This window comes from Triturus cristatus, chromosome 1_2, assembly GCF_964204655.1.
Source record: "Triturus cristatus chromosome 1_2, aTriCri1.1, whole genome shotgun sequence".
Classification (NCBI taxonomy): domain Eukaryota; kingdom Metazoa; phylum Chordata; class Amphibia; order Caudata; family Salamandridae; genus Triturus; species Triturus cristatus.
In genome coordinates, this window is record NC_140580.1 from 834,655,266 (window position 1) to 834,676,928 (window position 21,663).

Genomic DNA, 21,663 nt, shown 5'->3' on the forward strand with positions numbered 1-21,663 from the left:
GGTTAGCAGGGTCCCAGTCAGACTAGTCAGAAAAACAGTAGAACACCAGCAAAAAGTGGGGGTAATGTAGTAATGGTGTATCTCTTTAAGAGATTTTCCATTGCTAGAATGATTAGTAGGTAATAAGATTGTATAACGTGGTATCAGAATGTTATGATTCACCTGTACCAGCCGTTCCCCACAGAGCTGCATGCACTTTTATATATTCAGCTTCTTGAATAAATTCTACAATTTATTCCTTTACATTCTACTTCATTCCTTGTACCTTTTATTTATCGCTACAAGATTACAACAATTTTTGACGACGATTCATAGGATTGACTATTCTCTGAAAATTTATGGACGCATTTTTTCGGTACCCCAGTCAAGGACATCAAGCGGAACCTTGAATCAAGCACCTATCTGCACAGAGTTACTGCCATGAAAGACGGAACCGTTTCATGAACGTGTTACAACACAAGAAAGCAACCCGTGAACACTACACTCCGCCGAAGGCATGCTGGACGAACCACGAAGTATCGCTTAGAGACAGAGTGATGCTTAGCAAGATCGTCACTGCGTGAACCTTCGGAGACGCTTTGGTGAGCCACGGTGTATATTTTGTTTCTACTTTGCAGTGTGAGAGGAGCGAAAGAGTGAGTCGCCCGCCACGCGTGCAACCGACTTACTTTTAAAAGCTGCACTCTCCGCGCTCCATTGTCGTCTTTTCAAAACCCGCAAGTAGCGCCTTTCTCCAGTGGCGGAAGCTATCTGTGACGCACATGTGGTTCCTGCTCTGACACCACCCTTGACGTGTCAGCAAACGTCATCACGCTAAAAGTCACGCACAGCGGCCATTTTGTTGATATGGTTTCCATGGCAGCGCGCTATTGACTGCAACGTCGCGCTGAGTTCAACGGAGCTGTTTACTCTTATGCCACATCTTTCGTATGAAAGTACACAGCGAGTTTGACAAAAAATAACGGTAATTACTCTCACTACAAGTGCATGCAGCGTTTACTTGAAGTTTATGTGCAGTTACTGGCACAATTACTATTTCTACTCTACATACATTTTACTAAAGGGAGAATCTGACTCACGTTTCAGGACAATTTTTTTACCATATTTTTTTATTTTTATTTTTGGGAGTTCTCTCCTCATATCTTTTCTTGAGTCATGCCTACCAACACTTCAACTACAGATATAAATTCATCAAGAGCTAACACGGCTGAAGATGGGAATTTTGCTAATCCACACATCAATTCCCCAAAAGAATTTTTGGCGTCTCCTGGTGAACCGATAGTAGCATGGTTGGACTGGAAAGAGTACTTTCTCAACTATATTGCGAATCTAGAAGATATCAGCGGAACATTTTCACCTGAAAGAAAAAAAAGAATGTATACTCCGTGGTTCTGAGGGCTTACGCATATTTAATGAATTGCATAAGCACGATAGAACGGAGGGCGATTTAGACGTATTTAAATCAGCTATTTTGGATCTCGATGACCATTTTTCTCCCTCAGTGTGTATTGCAGTCACTAGGCACTCCTTTTTCCACAGGAAACAAGAGAAACACGAGTCAATAGAAGAATATGTATCTGCGTTAAAGAAGTTAGCGGGCAAGTGTAGATTTGCACAACTGCATGATGAGTTCATACGTGACCGGGTGCTCATGTATACCAAGAATAAAACCCTACAGGATAAGTTGTGGGTAGAGGGAGATAGTTGTTTGAAAGACATCATTGCGATGGTTAAAAAAGCAGAACTCTCTGAACGTTGTGCCAAAGCTACACTTTCTCAGGATAAAATAGGTTCAGAAGAAATTGTGGGGAAGGTTATTGAAAAAAAAGTGATGTACAGAAACCACAAAGGTGCAAAGTTTGAGAAAAGAAAACCAGATAACACTGACAGAAGAAAATCGGATAGCATAGAAACAAAGAAATTTAGCAATCTGATCTGTTACAGATGTGGTAGTTACTCACACTCTGCAGCGTATAAGAAATGTCCAGCCAAGTCGGCAAAATGTTTGGAGTGTGGTTTGATCGGACATTTCTCTAGAGTGTGTAGACGCAAACACAAGAAGAACCCTAAAGGAAAAGTAGCGTGTGTACAGGAAGGGGAGGATGAAAGTTCCTCGACTTCTAGTGACATTGACGTACAAGTGAAATGTGTTAAAAAAAAGAAAGTAGTACTAAATATCACAGGTAGTTCCTCGTCTAAACCCTTATGTCATGTTTCCCTGGGTGGCATCTTAGTCCAATTGGCTGCTGATTCAGGCTCTCCATTTACCATCGTATCACAAGATGTATGGAAAAACCAGTTTACTAACAAGATTGGAGAATGGTTAGAGCCTAATGATGTGTCTGCTGAAAGCTTTACGGGAGATAAAATCGACATGTTGGGTTTTAGAACCTTAATTTTCCATTTTAAAGAGAGACAATCTGTGGGGAAATTATATATAGCTAAGGAAGGTCCATCAGTATGGGGATGGAAAGATCAAAAGTTGTTAGATATCATTTTGAATCCCAATAGTAAGGAGCAGGTATTAGTGTCATGTGATGGGGAGGACACTAAGAAATGGGTGTTACAAGAGTTTCCGGAAGTATTTACTAATTGTATGGGTAAATTAAAAGGGTTTACCCATCAGATTCATTTAAAGGAGGGAGCAATTTCTAAGATACATAAAGCAAGAAATATTCCCTTTATAGTCAGGGATGAGGTTAAAGGGGAGCTGGAATTTTTTTTAGCTAATAACGTCATTGAACCCGTAGAAGCAGCAGAATGGGTTTCTCCATTAGTCGTGGCACGCAAATACAATGGCAAAGCCCGTCTATGTGTGGACTTAAGGTATCTTAATAACAATATATTGGTTGACCAATTTCCACTCCCTAGAATTGATGAAATGCTCTCCTTAACACGTAATGCAAAGTGGTTTTCCACTTTGGATCTCTCGGCTGCTTATCACCTTGTGGTCTTAGATAAAGGTAGCAGACAGTTCACCACCTTCTGTACACCTCTTGGTTGTTATAGATTTAAATGGATGCCGTTTGGGTTGGCATCAGCCGCTGCTGTATTTCGGAGGCTGATGTCAAACCTATTCAGCCACATTCGAGAACTTGTGTTCTTTCAAGGCGACATCCTAATAATGGGGAAGGATAAGACACACCATGATACTGTACTAAGAGAAGTTTTGACCATTCTTAAAGACAACGGGTTGGTTGCTGAAAGCAGCAAGTGTAAATTTGCAGAAAAATCCATTACTTATTTGGGACACGAGATTGGGTGTTCTGGCATCAAACCTAAAAGTAGTCTGGTAGAAGCCATACTCAATGCGCCTTCGCCAAAGTCTAAGGATGAACTTCGATCTTTTCTGGGGTTGGCAGAATTTTATTCAAAGTTCGTCAACAACTTTGCACAAAAAACCTATGAGATGCGTTTATTAATGAAAAACAAAGCTACTTTTGTCTGGAGTAGTCCATGTCAGAATTCATTCAATAACATCAAAGAAGCCATTACTTATGCACCCACATTACAGGGTTTTGATCCACATGCATATACTATTGTTACGACTGATGCCAGTGGAAGAGGTCTAGGGGGTGTTTTATCTCAAATTTCGGAACAATTAAAGAGGTGGTCATAGCTTTCGCGTCTCGGTCTCTTTCCCCAATGGAAGATAAATATTCAGTAATAGAGCGAGAGGCTTTGGCTTGTGTATGGGCCATTGAATATTTTAGGAAATTCATATGGGGAAAAAAAATTGTTACGTTCTGACCACAAGCCTCTGATGAAACTGCTCACAACTGAAGGTCTATCTAGGGCATCAGCAAGAATTGCTAGAATGTCTATGCGACTTCAAGACTTTGTGTATGAAGTGAAATATGTCCCTGGAGCAAAAGTTTTTATAGCTGATTTCCTCAGTAGACTTTCATTACCTATGAAAGAGGTTGATCTTGATCCTTGGTGTGAGTTCTCTGTGGCGAGTGTGTTTAGTGACACAACTGGTTTACGTAAAAGCGATTGGCAAGATGAGTACGAGAAGGACGAAATGTTATCTATGGTCAAAAATAGAATTATTAATGGTTGGTCCAACGAGTGCAAACTCAATACCATGTTAAGAGCGTTTTGGGAAGTTTGTGACAAATTAAGTTTAGATGGTGATTTTGTTTGCAGAGGAGGAAAAATATAGCCCCTTTAGGCATGCAAAGTAAAATGTTGGTCATAGGCCATGAAGGACACCCTGAGTTTCTCATACTAAAAGGAACATTAAAGCATTATATTGGTGGCCTAGGATTGATCTGGATATAGAAAGATGTGTACGTGAGTGCATTAATTGTGAGTGCTCAGACAAAGCACAGAAAACACTCAATCTTCCCATGTCATCACTTAGTTGCCCGAATTTACCTTGGGAAGACGTGGCTTTAGATATTATGGGACCTTTAGTTTGACAAGATGGGGGTCACCAAATATATTTTAGTTCTAGTGGATTTATTTTCCAGATGGCTCGAAATTGAATTTGTCATTAAAGTAAATACCGAGACTGTCATTAGTTTCTTAGAAAAATGTTTTTTGAGAGAGGGTTTTCCGGCCTCCATATTAACAGACAATGGAGTTCAATTTAAGTCAGATTTAATGAAAAAGTTCATGAACAATACTGGTATTTAACAGAAATTCACAGCCTTATATCACCCTAGGGGAAATTCGGTTGTAGAGAGAGCGAACAGAGTCTTAAAAGGCATTTTACAGTTAGCAAAGAAAGGCAACAAGAATTGGGATGATGAACTTAACAAGTTGATTTGGTCGTATAGAATCACTACCCATAATACGGTTGGGGAGAATCCATTTGGTTTAATGCGTGGTAGATTTCCCCATTGCAAAATTAATCCGGGGTGGATTGGTAGAAGCAGAAAGTATGATTGGGATTCTGAACAAGTTAGGGATTCCATTATTAATTCCGAATGCAAAAATAAGCTGTATTTTGATGCTAAACATGGCACTAAAGAAGTTTGTGTGAAGGTTGGACAAAAAGTCAGAGTGAAGAGCGGAAAAAAATCCAGCAAAGTACAGTCCAAGTTTTCTGAACCAAGGACTGTCACTAAGGTCATGAGAAACACTGTGCAACTTGATGATGGTAGTGTCCATCATATGAGTCGCATTGCGATTTCTGCTGATAATGTGATTTTTTTTTAAATGTCGTTTGGAAGGGAGAAGGGATTATTGGTGGATGGATGTCTTTCCATCCCTTGAAAAAGGAAATGAGATGATTATTAGCGCGGAAGCTGGAAGTAAAGCACAGAGTCTTCCTTCATTGGACTCGCCTCAAGGAGCACAAGATTCGGATGCTCGAGTAAGTTGTGAAGTTCCTTTGGAACAAGATAATAGGTGTAGTCAGTCCCCTATTGGTTTGGAGGAGATTGAATGTCAGGGTCAGGTGGATGTTAGAGAATCAGATTTGCATAGTGGAAAGGTGATTAAAGACTTCACTGTAGAAAACAAATCTAGCAAATTTGGAAGACGCATTATTACTCCCAAGAAGTTTGATGATTTTGTTTGTTTTTGAATGTATGTTGTATTTGTTTATTCACCGGTATTTATTTATTTATTTATTGTATTTATTGTTGAATTTTGTTAAGAAGGGATATGTTTAGTAATGGTGTATCTCTTTAAGAGATGTTCCATTGCTAGAATGATTAGTAGGTAATAAGAATGTATAACGTGGTATCAGAATGTTATGATTCACTTGTACCAGCCGTTCCCCACAGAGCTGCATGCACTTTTATATATTCAGCTTCTTGAATAAATTCTACAATTTATTCCTTTACATTCTACCTCATTCCTTGTACCTTTTATTTATTGCTACAAGATGACAACAGGTAACCATGAAAGCAGATCCTACTTTTTTACACTGAGTATTGAGACAATTCCGCCAAAACAGAGAACATCAGGAACAGGATAAGGCAGCTACAGATGTAGCCCCAAAGATCCTATTGGAGTTCCCAAATATGGGTCAGAAGAAGTTCTCCCATAAATGATCAACGTACATAAAACCAAATTGCTCTAGTTGTAGTATTTAAAATGGGGCCACGTGGAACAGGAGCAAAGAGGGCACTTTTAAACTTTCTGGAACTGCTGGGAGGTCAAGAAGGTCACTGGTCCTTTTACCTGTCAACTGCTGCTAGTAGTATTGTTCTTGAAGGGAAGCATTGTTTGCTTGTGACATCATCACTTCACTGATAGAGTCTCATAGGAACGATCAAAGGCAGTATTCAAAACCAGATCGCAGAACAGATAAAGTCAGACTGGGGAAGACCAGAGACGTGCTTGTGCAAATCGCAAGTACTATCAGGAACATCTCTAGCGCTTTTTCAATCTAATTTTGTTTTGCTGAAGTGTGCTCATTTAACCAGAAGTTACAAGGTGGTCAGTCCATCTAACAAACTTCAGCAGAAGTTATGAGGTCAAACAAGTAAAGTAAATTTAAAAAAAAACATTTGACTGAAAAACTGAGACATGGGAGCAATTGTCGTGTCTAAAGCAAGCATAGTGCTGGTGACCATGTTGTGACTGTGACTGTGGAACAGGCAGTACACAGCTATACTGCTTGAACCAGTCATCAATATCTGCCATTAAACTATGTCATTTTACCTTCTACAAACTTTACACTATGTTATAGCTTTGGCTGCCTTGTGGCTCGCTGGAAGCTGGAAAATGGGTGCATTGGATCAGACGCCGTTCTTCTAATGGGCTGTTCTTAAAATTGCCCTAGTTATAAAAGTGTCTTCCCCTCTACACAAAGTAATGAGATGAAATACACCATCCCCAGCTCCATGGCTATTCTCACCTTGCCCAACTCGTCCACAGGCTGGTTATAGAGCCGGGTGCTGACGACATCGAAGGGGGTCATTGCCACGGATACACCAACGCTACTGATCATCCCACCAGACAGGCCCACCAGCCAGCTGTCCTCCTTAAACCACTGTCAGGAAAGAGAAAAGAGATAAGGGCGGATGAGGCATTTTGTGGGAGAAGTTGGTGCTGAACAGCTTAGGTAAGCAAAATATCATGTTTGGACAACAGCATCAGGCTGGTCTATATGGAAATGCGAAATAAATCGTCAGGTCGTTGCTAGGCAATGAATTATTTAGAGCTCTCCTAATTCACTTGTGTAGTGATAACATAAAAAGCCACAAAATAATAAACAGCCAACAACAAACTTCTGTCTGGTACAATTTAATATTTCAGAAGTCAAACTATAATGCAGTAACTTTATTGAACGTGGGTGGTTGACGATGTTGCGCACTTCAATCAGCTGCCACAATCAAAAGCCAGATCATAGTGGGAATAGGAATTCATATGCCTCTTCTGCTGCCCATGTTTGAGGTCACTGTGTCCAGACCAGGGTATGGAAAGCAGTGTGTACTAATGCGCGCACTAATGGATCTGTAAGAGTGGAGAAGCATGGGATGACACATAAACTTTGGGATATGAAAAAGAAGTAGACAGGTGTAGTTGGAGTCTCTTCCTACACTGTGGAGAGACTGGGCAATGTAGGAGGGCATGTCCAAGGATTTTTCCAGGAACCGGGAAAGAGTGATTGAAATGTAGGAGCCGTTATGGTGTCTCCATGTGGAGGAGCAAGGTTGGTAGAAAATGTAAGTGTGCCAGGAGTTTCTAAAGACCTGACAGGTGTATATGGGAAAGTATTGCTATGAGAGTCTCTTGGTCTACAGAAAGGGAGCGAGAGAAGTGGGTGGTTGTGCTTGGAAGGTCTCCAGAACTGAAGTGAGAATTGAAGATGCAGAGGTTGCCATCTCTGAATCCCAACTGTGAAAAGAGAATGTAAACAGTGAAGGGAAGTAAGAATAGTTGGATTTTACAAGGGGATGGCCCACAGTCATTTCTCTACCAGGAATGCATATAAAAGGGTCTGCACCCCTCAATTACCCATTGCTGCTAACATCTGCTAGGCATCCAACAGCCTGGAATGAAAGAGCAGTAGCTACCCTCAGTTATGCCTGGGGTCCTAAATCTTTTGCTTCTCCCACTGATTGCCTTCAGCCCAACACTGGCAGGCTTTTTAATTTTCACATTTTTATTAATAGTCCAGGTAGAAGCATTACATTTAAATATACTTTTACATCGGATTCCAGTATAGAAAACAACAAATAGATTTCATTACTATAAAGATTCTTAGGGTTTTCATAATCACGAAACGACAACCAATGGAATTAATAATATATAATTCAATTATACTTCCTGTAATTATCTCTTACTCTTGTTTGAGGAAGAGAGATCATCCCACTTCCTTTTTGTCTTTGTTCAACGTTTGTAAGTGTTACTATGACAGCTACTGATATGCTTTCCAGTAAGAACTCTGTAGAAGACTGCGCGGTCCTTCTGCCTGAATTCAGGAGTACGGATTTCTCTAAGGACAGATCAGCATCACAGGGACTTAGGGCCTCATGTAGGTAAATAAATGTTACCGGTTCTAAAATACCGAGCCGTACCGAATCGGTAAATTAGAATCGGTAAGTTATATGTAGGTAAAAATTCGGTAACAGTTACCGATTCGGTAACATTCGGTAATCACGAATCGGAATTCACCGAATCGGTAAATACCGAGGTGGTATTTACCGAATCGGAAAATACCGAGGTGGAAGTTACCGAATCGCAAAATACCGAGGTGGTAGTTACCGATTCGGAAAATACCGATTCGGTATGTACGGAGTCGGTAAAGAAAATCACATGACTTGACGAAACAGCGAATCCAGTGCAACGACAGCCCACCCAACCTGGAACTGCCCACACCCAGGCAGGTGTACTCAATTAGCCGAAGTGGCCACACCCAGGCAGGTGGACATAATTAGCCGACCCTGGAGAGGCTTGGAGTGCAGAGGAGAGGCAGGGAGCAGTTGCATGTGCGAGCGGGTAAACGAACAGCATGTCCAGCCAGAGAACACAGAAAGACGGAGGGGAAAGGAGGAGGAAGCTGAAATTTAGCCCCAAGGAACTCCAGGTGCTGGTGGAGGAGGTCGTGAAGCAGCACCAGAAGCTGTTCGGCAGGCAATCCCTGCAAGTGCCTGAGGTGGAAAAGCGCAACATATGGCTGGCCATCCAGGCGCAGGTCAATGCTGTGGGAGTGACCCACAGGGACATTGAGGTCCTCAAAAAGCGCTGGTATGACCTGAGGATTGTAACCAAGAGGAAGATGGGCGACATCCAGAAGGAGGCCAGCCAGACCGGAGGTGGAACCAACAGGGCACCTGCCCTCACCGAACTGGAGGAGCTGGTGGCGGCCACAATCGAGCAAGAGAGCGTCGTGGGTCTTGGGGACGCCGACAGCTCTGCCAGAGCCGCAACACACCAAGGTAAGACGAAAGCACAGCAATGTATCCCCCCCTACCCCATCCCACATCCCCCAAATGTGAAACGAGAATCACACTGCAGTCCACACGTGTCAGTGCAGACAGGCAATGCATTTCGGGAGATGTAGTCAGGGCAACACTAACCATGACGTAAATGTTACAGGGCAACAAGGCATGTCACACACTCGAGGCACAAGGAGACAGGGGACATGTTGGAATGTGAAATTATTTATTGTGCCGCTTGCAATGCAGCCCTTCGGGGACACTGAGCCAATGTTGTATTTCTGTCCACAGATGTGACATCATGCAGGACAGGGCATGCTGCAGGAGAGACGGCACCACGGCAACATCAAACACCTCCAGCCAGCACAAGTACAGACCGGGGAGCAGGCCCACTGGCAGCCGCACCACCAACACAGCCAGCATCGCCGCACACAGAGCCAGCATCACCTCACCCAGAGCCAGCATCACCACCACCAGAGCCAGCCTCGCCACTCATGTTCGATTCACCGGCCACATCTCCGCTTGCATGCGTGAGACAGAGGAGGCGTCCAGCAGCCAGGCTACGAGCCTTGGACACCTCGTCAGACGACAGCATGGGCCCTGAAGACCGCACCGGGCCCCAGGAAGGGAGCCATGCCACTGTGCCCCACACCTCACAGGCAGCACAGACGGAAACAAGAGGGCGCCGCAGGTCGCGTGTCCAGAGTCCACCAGCACCCACTGACGGCCATGGTGTCTTCTTGGGGCTCGAGGGCCAAATGTTAAAGCAACAGCGCCTGCAATCAAAGGCAGTCATGTCAGTCCAGAGGCACATGCGGGTGATGAAGACAAGCATAGTCAACATGGACACAAACATTGGCGGCATGGCTGCGGGCATTCGGGACATGTCCCAGTCTATCCAGCAGTTGTGCAGCAAATTAGATGCTGACATCGAAGCACGGCGCCGGGAACGCCAGAGAAGGGACACTACCAGCAGGGCACTCAACCGTCTGGCAACTGCCACTTCCCTACTGTGCCGGCGCTCTGTGACGATGCAGGAGGGCCTAACACAGTGCTGCAGCGACCTGTCTCGGGGGATGGTGCAGGTGACAAGTGCACTAGGGGTGCTATTGACGAGTCAGGCGTCGACAACTGCTGCAGGGGATCCTGCGGAGAGCATCGACACCACCAGCAGCATCACACCCCCCGTCCCAGAAACACGCAGGAGCAGCAGGCGGCTTGGGGTTGGCTCTAGTGAGGATGCACAGGCCGTGCAATCCACCACTGCAGCGCGTATGCGCAAACATTGATGTCGCCCTGCCTAGCCACTTCACAATGGGTGACGTAACCCTGGACATACTCCTTGTATAGATGATATATTGCCAGATTGGCCTGATCATGTGTTCATGGCGTGGTGCCACATTAAACTACGTCATGACTGCTCACAACTCGCTGTGTCCCCTTACTTACTCAGAAATAGTTGGATGTGATCTCTGCCCGTCTCTCTCTCCCATCGATTGCAGTTGGCACTCTAGCTGCGTTGCCCTCTGGCTGGCCTGACTCATCCTCGTTGTCCTCAAAATATGTTAGTTCCACATCTGTACCTTTTTTCGTGGCAAGGTTGTGCAGCATTGCACAAGTGGCAATGATCTTGCAGCAGGTGATGGGTTTGTACTGGCGTGCGCCTCCGCTCTTGTGCAGGCAGCGGAACCTGCTCTTCAGTAGTCCAAACGTGCGCTCCACCACATTGCGTGTTGTTTTGTGTGCCACGTTGTATCGTCTCTCACTCTGGGTAGCTGGGTGTAGGTAGGGAGTGAGGATGAATGACCGGCATGCATATGCACTGTCGCCTGGATGGGTGAAAGGGAACCATCAGTAACATGCCTCTATACACTATGTTTGCATGTTTCAAGGGGCGTCACTGTTACTTACCTAGCAGGTATCCCTCTCCGAATTCTCCGGCACTCAGTCGTGTGTAAATCCCACTATTCTGGAAGATGTAAGAGTCGTGGGTGCTCCCAGGAAACTTTGCAACAATATCTGTGATGATGTTCCCTGCATCACAGATCACCTGCACGTTGATGGAGTGGGTGGACTTCCTGTTCCTGTAGATGTGCTCTGTATCTGCTGGTGGACAGATTGGGATGTGGGTACCATCGATACAGCCGAGGACATGGGGGAACTGTGCCATGTGATAAAAGTCAGTTTTTGTTTTCTGCAGTGCAGCCTGTGAGTTCGGGAAGCTTATGTAGTGGTGCATTCTCTGCATCATGGCATCCAGGAACTTCCTGAAGAAACGGGACAGGCAACTCTGGGATACACCACCCACCGCAGCTATCACCACCTGATAACTGCCGGATGCCAACAGATGTAGGCTGCAGAGCACCTGCACATGTGGGGGTATGGCGTGCGCCCTTCTAACTGGCTGGTCCAGGAGTGGGTGTAGGTCCCTGATTAAGTCCATGATGGTTTCGGGGTGTAGCCTGTACCTCTCATGTATCTCTGCATCAGTCAGCTGGAATAGTGTGATGCGCTGTCTGTAGATTTGTTCCTCCCGTCGCCACACCCTCAGTCCTGCTGCCTGTAGACGTAGGCGCCTTGCAATGACGTACATTGCGGCCATGTTGTCCACGCTGTTGAATTTTGGGTTTGTTTTTATCCATTGTTGATGGTTACCACCTGCTTTTAGTCCGTGTTAATTACCGACTCTTAATTACCGATTTTAATGGATTTCTTAATTACCGACTGCTCCTACATGTCATTTTAAATTTTTACCACTTCATATTTACCACTTCATGTTTACCGATTCGTTAATTCTGTATTCGGTAAGTATGAATCGGTATTTTAGAATTCGGTAACTATGAATCGGTATTTACCGCCTCATATTTACCGAAAAGTGGTTTTTGGACTCCTACATCTCACTTGTCTGTATACCGGTCGGTAACGGCATATTTACCGAAAATCGGCCGTTACCGACCGGTATTTCGCTACCTACATGAGGCCCCAGATGTCCATGCATACTTAGCTATAGTTGCAACTGTGCTCAGCTACAGGTGTGTTTGCTCAAGAACCATTTACTGTTCAAACAGGAAACAACTCAAAATCAGTTTATGGTCTGCAGGTGGGACTATGGCAAACATCACTCCAATCCAGGAGTAAATTGTGTGTGTTTGGGGGCTGGTGGCCTTTGAGAAAGGTGAGAAAGCGAAAGACACACAATTGATGGACAGAATGCAGAACAAATCAAAACATTCACCCCTAGTCAAGAGATCTGGGTTAAATTCATCATTCTTTTGCACACCATGCCACCCCAGTTTAGACCTGGCCAAATACAAATCAGTCTTGAACCTGTGCCTCATGGGAACAGTCCAGCCCGAACTGCCAAGCCAGGTCCTCCCTGGAGCGGAAACAAGCATCCTAGGATCGGTTTCGGGGTTTCACCCCTCTTCAGCCAGGATAGCTTGATTCCAGTGGCACGGTGAGCTCGGGACCCACGTCTGGGCATACCCGGCGCACTTAGGGCGAGAAAGCGAAAGATACACAATTGATGGACAGAATGCAGAACAAATCAAAACATTCACCCCCAGTCAAGAGATCTGGCCTGGCAGTTCGGGCTGGACTGTTCCCATTGGGCGCAGGGACAAGACTGATTTGCATATGGCTGGGTCCAAACTGGAATGTCATGGTGAGCAAAAAAACGATGGATTAAGGCCCAGATCTCTGTACTGGGGTGAATGTATGACATTGTTCTGCATTCTTACCATCAATAGTTGTTTTTGCCTTTGAGAAAGGTGAGGCATAAATACCCAGAGAAAGCTGAAATTAGAGTAAAGTGGGAGAGCCTGATCCCCTATCTATTGTTTAATGAAAATATACATAAAAAAGCAAGAGAGAAAATTAAGCTATGCAGATTGCAAAGCCTCCGGCCTTAGACAGAAAAGCTTAATACATTAATACATCAGGTAAGCAGATCTCACAGACTCAGAATGCAGATATATTCCATGGACGCTGTGATAATATTAGGGAATGTCAGTGTAGGTAATGGAATGTTTTAAGATGAGTTATTAAAGAACTCCTATTGTAATAACTGCCCTCTGGCACGAAGGAACTGGTATATTAGCATTCAGTGTCCCCAAACTCAACAAGAATTATCACTTAAACATCAGCATTAAATATGTTTTGGAAATTCATGTTTTGCCCTCAAACATTCAATACATTTACTTGGTTAAATAGCAATACTTCATTTTGGTAAAGAATGACATTTTTTTGAAAACATCAAATTTCCGTTTCCCGAAAGCACAGATATTTTGCCTCTGACACTAGCTTTTCCTTAAGTGACATACTTAGCTTACTTATTTAATCAAACCCAAGCTGTCCATGTTCTGCAAAATGCACACAATTTACCCTCAAATGCCCGTTTTTGAAAATATGCTAATTTGTTCAAGATAAAAGCTTGTCATTTTCCAAAATTTTACTTTTAGTTCCCCAAATATCAGTTTTTAATTTTTAGTACATGTAGTCGTTTAATTTCATAGATGATTTTGTTATTTTCAGCAACTGCCCCCATTCACTAAAACCAAACGGACAGATGCTACAAGAGCTTCTTGCCAGACGCCAGGGTCACCCAACTCAACCCTCAAGAGACCAGTGATGCCAATATATGCGACCACCAGAACTAAGGAATAACCACTAGATGCCGAGTGACCCACAGAACCAGCAGTGCTAATCAGAGGCCATGAGTGGCCACCACACGTTAGGGTGATCCACAGATGTCCAGCATGGACATCTTCAGGCATGGATACCTACCAGATGGTAGTCATAACCACGGAAACATAGGAGTGATCACTAGATGCGAATGGTGCCTACCAGAAACCATAGGTGCTCTTCGGAAATTCCATTAAGAGTCAGAGGTGCCCAATAGGGGTGTTTGTATTTTTTTTTATATATGTACATATCTGTTTATACTGTGAAAGCATTTTCTGATATATTTTAATGTGTGCTGTTTGTGCTGTATTCAGCTTGTTGCATCACTACTGATCGATTATCATGCACTTATGTTTGCACAAGAGGGGGGTATCCTCTATGACTTTATGTCCTTTGGTTCTATCGGTACATTTTATAGCATAGTGGTGTGACATAGCGGACCGTTCCGTAGGTTTTTGTCACTGGACTGTGCTTTCTTTGATACAAATTCTCCGTTGAGCATCTCTTTTTTTCTTGCCCCCTGTGCTACAATGCACTTTGTAGATATTATGACAATGAATTGTATGATATTGCGTGTTTTATTTAAGTGCAGCTTTTTAAGGTTTTTAACCAAAATAAAGTACTTTTAAGAGTGAGTCAACTGGTGAACTATGTATTTGGGGCAGCCAACAAATGTCAGGAGTTTCCATCCAGTGCTTAATTTATAAACATATGAATGCCAGTATTTCTCAGGAGGCCAGTGTGGTTCGAACTATCCACAGCCCATGGCGTATTACCAAATATTAACTATTACACAAGTATGACATCTTGGACTACTCTCCGTTACCTCAAGCTGTGAGTATGGCCTGGATTTGCTGGTTTTATTATTTCCTTCAAAGTATATTTGACACTTTATTGATGACCTCGGTTTGAAAACCGATAGACAGTGCTTCAATGTGGTGGACTGTAATAAGTAAGTGGGGATGTATGGAAATATGTACTCGTACCCAGCACCAGCAAACACCAGCACACATTAAGCATGTGTTCCAACCTTATGCCATGGGCGCCTCATTAGATGTGGTAAGTGACCACCAGATGTCAGAGGCTGGCCACACTGACAATGTGCCACATAAGGGTGGCGCACTGTCAACACGATTCCTTAACCACCCCTTAGGCAAGGGGGTGGGTCCCATTGACGAACCAGACATCCCCCTGCAGGGAGGTGTAGTAACTCACAGCACTTACCAACTAGGGGATTTATCTCCCCCTCTTTAAAGTGCAAGTACTGACTTTTAAACAGCCTCTCTGTAGTTCACTGATTGCAGCGCCCTGACAGCAGCCCATTAATAGTAATAGGGTGCACTGTCCCTGTTTGCACCCGGCGCATCTGTTTAAAGAAGTGCTGTGGCGCAAACAGGGACAGTGCGCACTATCTGTAATAAGAGCCCCAATGCCAGGAGGTGTCTGTCACTAGATGCTAACAGGTGAGGACAACCAGAGGACAAGGAATGATACAACCAGGTATACACAAATGGCCTGTTGTCCATGGACTCAGTCCCTACCAGGCGCGCAACGCCCATTGGGCTGAAAGGGCTTCAGCCCCCCCAGTCGTGTGTGGCAGCCCGGGCTGAGACAGATTCCCAGGCACACACACAGCCACGTACCCGAGTACTTCACAGGTCTTTAAAACACCATTTACTTTCTAACCAGGCTTTGTTATTTTTTCACCACTTCTTAGAGCCCCTGCATCTCCACTCTGACTATCACTGGAAGAATTAGCCCCCCAGAAATGCTTGGTAGTCCCCCCCCGAAATGTGGCTCTAGTTGCACCTCTGGTCCCTTCCCAGTTCGATCGCTACTCAGCAACGCTTCGATCATTTAGTTCAGCAAGTTATCAAAAGCTACCTTCTTCTCATTGGTGGGTTACACACTCACGCGTGTAACATGACTGAAAGCATGATAATACAACACATAACCACATGCTGCAAACATACGTGGCCCGTCTTAGCGTGTAAGTGAGAATGTGACCTCTACGGTCTGCAAATCTTATGCCAATGCACCATGACAAGCTGGCGGGCCCTTAGGACTTGGATTCAAGGAACCATACCCAAGCAGCTAGCCGAACTGCCCCAGGACAGTGTCCACTGTCCAGACCAGTTATATGGCAGAATAAACCATACCCAAGCAGCTAGCCGAACTGCCCCAGGACAGTGTCCACTGTCCAGACCAGTTATATGGCAGAATAAACCATACCCAAGCAGCTAGCCGAACTGCCCCAGGACAGTGTCCACTGTCCAGACCAGTTATATGGCAGAATAAACCATACCCAAGCAGCTAGCCGAACTGCCCCAGGACAGTGTCCACTGTCCAGACCAGTTATATGGCAGAATAAACCATACCCAAGCAGCTAGCCGAACTGCCCCAGGACAGTGTCCACTGTCCAGACCAGTTATATGGCAGAATAAACCATACCCAAGCAGCTAGTCGAACTGCCCCAGGACAGTGTCCACTGTCCAGACCAGTTATATGGCAGAATAACCATACCCAAGCAGCTAGCCGAACTGCCCCAGGACAGTGTCCACTGTCCAGACCAGTTATATGGCAGAATAAACCATACCCAAGCAGCTAGCCGAACTGCCCCAGGACAGTGTCCACTGTCCAGACCAGTTATATGGCAGAATAAACCATACCCAAGCAGCTAGCCGAACTGCCCCAGGACAGTGTCCACTGTCCAGACCAGTTATATGGCAGAATAAACCATACCCAAGCAGCTAGCCGAACTGCCCCAGGACAGTGTCCACTGTCCAGACCAGTTATATGGCAGAATAAACCATACCCAAGCAGCTAGCCGAACTGCCCCAGGACAGTGTCCACTGTCCAGACCAGTTATATGGCAGAATAAACCATACCCAAGCAGCTAGCCGAACTGCCCCAGGACAGTGTCCACTGTCCAGACCAGTTATATGGCAGAATAAACCATACCCAAGCAGCTAGCCGAACTGCCCCAGGACAGTGTCCACTGTCCAGACCAGTTATATGGCAGAATAAACCATACCCAAGCAGCTAGCCGAACTGCCCCAGGACAGTGTCCACTGTCCAGACCAGTTATATGGCAGAATAAACCATACCCAAGCAGCTAGCCGAACTGCCCCAGGACAGTGTCCACTGTCCAGACCAGTTATATGGCAGAATAGAGCACAACATTGTGCTTGCTGCCTGATCAGAGTATGGGTGTTAATATGAAAAACACGTTTTTCATGTATGTGAATTTCTACATTAGGTCTTTGGTCCTTTTTGGAGTGGTCTAGATAAGTGAACCTAAAATGCTAATAAACATAAAGTTAAAAAAAATCATTTCCTGTCAGCTTACAAAAGTAGGGAGTAAAAACACTCCTATTTGAGCACCATATCTGAACTCTCTCCCGGTGTTCACAAAGTTTTACATATGTCCTTAGACAATCAGTGCTTATTCTTTAGAAACCATAATCTTTTCATTTGTGCAACACCAAAGGAAGCATTGTCACTCAGTAAAAGAAACGAGCGTCGACGTTGGTTGTTGACCACCCTACGCAGGTGGCCCACCCTCGCTCCTGACTCCAGATGTTGTTTGTGAAGCTGTGCTATATTCAGCGGCTTGCATGCCCTTACACAACTGCTGTTTATCAGCTCTGACTCCTGCAGCAGCAAAACCTCGAAGGTCGGCGTGTGTCTGCCCAATGCACGTGCACTGTCAGCAAGTACAGTCCCGAGTGAGGCACGCCACCGTCCGCGACAGCAGACACACCATATACTCGGGCTGGCTGTCATACAGCTACGAGTAAATGAGGAAACGCCACATGCTCAACTTCCCCGTTGTGTTGTGGGCTCTGTGAAAAAAGTTGCAAGCCAAGAAAAACATATCCAGGAAAGCACTGGTTCAGTAGTCGGATCTCGCGAGGCTAAGGGCGGCTCCACAAGGTTACCTAAGGTACTAACATGGTTACCCTGTTTACTTCTACGCCCGTCATGGCTGCTTGGCCTCTGTGCCTCGTCACAACGCCCGCCTCCAGGAACAAGCATTTGCAATGCAATAGGTCTCGCAGTTACGCGAGCTATTGGCATTGTAAATGACAATGCCTTTTATTTCTCTTTTGGTTTTTAAAACATTAATAAAAGGAATTGTCATTTACAATGAAAGCAGCTTATTTATTTATGACTCGTGGTTGCAGTGAGACCTCAGACAGTTACGATGGCATTATTGCTTTGGTACAGCGAGCCAGTGTGACGTCGGTCGCTGCTGGCAGGACTTATCCGTTGACAGCCCGGCTTCAGCAGTATGTAGGGACCTGCGTCTTGCACATCTGAGAAATCGAGACAGTCTCTGCGTATGCTCCCAGACTGCCTGTTTGAGACAGTAACACCCAGGACATTTCAGGTATCAAAGCTCTGATTTTCTCCGCCATATAACACAACAGACTTATGATGTGACACAATGGTTGTACAACACTATTGGAAAAAGGTGTACACAACTAATTGACAACGTATACACATTTCATTTGCACAGTAAATGTACACCACTACTGCATTATGGGTATACACTGCTTCTGCACCATGAAATTACACCGTGGGTGTTCATTACTATTGTACAATGGGGATTGGACATGATTGATCTATTGTAAAGTGAGTTAAGCACTATCATTGCACAGTGGATATGCACTTCAGTTATACATTTGGTATAGACCACTAATGCACACTGGAAATGTAACTCACGGCATTGCACAATTGCTATAAAGTAATACAGCATCACATATTTCCTTGGGTTCACCTGGATTACCACGTGCTGACTCTTCAAAATTCGAATGTGTCAAAAATAGCACGAAACTGGGCCATGCGAGTTTATGCCAAACAAAACTGATTTAAGGTTTTGATACATTTAGGACAATCATTTGTTTTTATTAGAAGGGGCGATTTTGTATGTGTCCTGCCCACGCTATGGTTCTGGTTTGTGGACAGACACAATGAAGTTCCACTGCGCTGTGTGATATATGTTTACACATATTGTAAGGAAGGAAGACAACCACAAAGCTTGTAGAAAACACCACAGTGCGTGTTTCCCGAAGTTTGGGGTTTTGGACTTGGCGTGCCCGGTTACACCCACCATGCACCTGAAGTGTTATGATGGCTGGAAGAATCACTCGCTATGTAGTGCTGTGTGGATATGTCGCGTGCGGTCACAGCCTGTCAGTCATTCAGCTTCCTGCATAAACCCGCAGCGGCCGGAGGAACTTAGCACAATGAGCGCCAGATGAGTCACGGTGACAGCAGGCAAGCAGGCACCTCAGAAGGTGGGTTCATTAAAAGAGCTCTGGGATACCTGCCGCGCACTCGAGCCCCACTGGAAGACGCGAGCTGACTATGGCCGTGACCTCTGAGTGCAAGCTACCGAACTACAAACAGAAGGGCGCAAGAGCCATTGGCCGCAGCGAGGCTTGTTTCTCATTTTTGTTTTTAGTTTACTTAAATAAGTGCGCTCGGCCCGGGCTGGGCGACTGCGCGCCGCCAAACAAGGCAAGGCGGGCAGTGCACACTCTCCGCGCATGAGCTGCTGCGTCTCTGAAATGTGGTACACCTCGGAACACGCAGTGGGATTTGGCATGTGCAGCTCCCCCGGGGCTCAAGCAGGTATCCACTTCTGTCAGGACAGCTGATCGCTACAAAAAGACAGAAGTGGATGCCTGCTTGTGCCCCGGGGGGACTGACATAAAAAAAAAAAACACGTGAAGCGGCATTTTGCTGCTATGGCAACAAAATGGCGAAGGGACTGTCCACAGTCCCACAGAAACGCGCATGCTGTTTGCAATGGACAAATGGCGAGAGCAGCCATCTTTGTCCATTGCAGACGCGTGCATGAGAGCCCTCGCAGAACTGATTCCAAAAGGTGCCCTCCTGGCAAGGTTAACTCTATTTGCTATCAGCACATGCCTTGTCTACAACTGATAGACTTCCTGGTTTTCAGGGGTTCGGGTGTTGAAGATTGCATTAATCTCTTAGCATGAGCTGAAAGCCATTTTGTACTTGGCAGCCATTTTAGTTAGCTATGTGCTGGACATTTGCTGTTTCCCTCTCCCAGAGTCTTGCACATGCGCAGATGTGCTTAGCTAGTAGAGTGCACCTGTTCCTAGTATAGAACTGTCAGGCTGTTCTAACTGATGTCAGCAACTTATTACTCCTCCTACTTGTTGACTGTGCAGTTTCTGTATGACCATCTATGTGCATAACTCTTCTCATGTGTACTTGTACCGCCTTTTTCAGCCCCTGTGTGGGTATAAAAGGACCATGCTTCTTCTGTTCAGTGTGCTACTTCACTCAACACCGAAGGGTGCTGTGTGAATGTAGTTCCACCTCATGAGGTTTATTAAACTTTGTATTTTCTATTCCAGTTTCTGTGCCAACTTCTTCCTATTGGTCTGAGGACTCTGTGCAGAGAAGGGTGAACCCCTTGCACTGGTAGGTCTAGCTGAGGTCACCATCAACAAATTGGCTCCCAACTACTGGGGCTCATCGGTGACTCGGATGCCCAAAGGATTGGTCGCGACGAAGGATTGGAATCTCGCTCTGGACGCATTCGCTGCCCGATGAGACCCGAGTCTTGGGAACCGCGGCGTTTTTCCTTTCTTTCTGATCTGACCATCCAGGTGGTGCCGGTCCTCGACTGAGATCTCTTCTGTTGATTCGCCGTGCGGTGACCATTTGGTCGATTTTAGAACTTGGCAGTTGGAACCTGGACACCAAGTGATTGGTAAGTGTCCTTCTGTGGCGCTTGCTGTTGGTTTTGATACCTGGGATTGGTGAGGTAGTTTAGTAACACTTACTGTGGCTTTTGGATTTTAGAATTGGTGTTGGCCAACTTGGTTTGTTATGAGATTTATATATGGATTGCAATTTATATAGGCAGGTAATGAGGAGAATTTTCTCTATCCGAATTGATTTGAACAGCACATCGTACTTAAGGTACCTTAAGTGCTACTTTGATTATAATACTGCATATTCTGCACTATTTTTGGCATGCCTGTTTTTAGCACACTTCAAAGGATGTGTTGCTTTTGTAGTGGTACCAATTTGAGACTAGATGAAGCACAACCGGCCCCTCGGAGGGGACGCCTAATAGGGATATGTATATTAAGTATGGTCTTTCTTCTATAATGTACAGCGCATTATGGAATAAATACACTCGTAAGGATCCTGAGTTGTGTTGGCCTATGTATGGGTCATTTGATTTACGAAAGATTGAGTATGTGGAACAATGTATGTTTAAGCGAAAGACTAGGCAAGAGATGTTTGATTGTGTACGAATGTGGGAGAAAGAAGTGCGTGAACGAATGAAGCGTGAGCAAGCCTTGATTGAAAAAGAACAGCGAAAGAACATTTATGTGAAAGCATTAGAGCTGAAGAACAAAGCAGTTTGTAAGCAAGTGCGTGATGGTCTTTTTGTTTTCCCCCAGGTGAATTTATGAATGTGTTGCTTTCTTGGATGTACCATTTTAAACTTGTATATAATTAGCCGGCTCCCCTAGAGGGGATACTTAACTAGGTTTAGGTATAAAAAAGTATTTCTTCTTTGGTGACTAGTACCCCGAGGAACTAAATATGTACATAGAAAGGATCCTGGTCTGTGCAC

General features: G+C 44.9%; 1 protein-coding gene across 1 annotated transcript in view; it reads right to left on the reverse strand.

The window, feature by feature from the left end:
• Positions 1 to 21,663, reverse strand: part of LOC146868103 (solute carrier family 25 member 34-like) — a 130,848-nt gene that overhangs the window by 17,547 nt on the left and 91,638 nt on the right. The window contains exon 4 of the mRNA XM_085608942.1: positions 6,818 to 6,952. Coding sequence (XP_085465068.1) covers positions 6,818 to 6,952 — 135 coding nt within the window. The remainder of the gene's footprint in view (positions 1 to 6,817; positions 6,953 to 21,663) is intronic.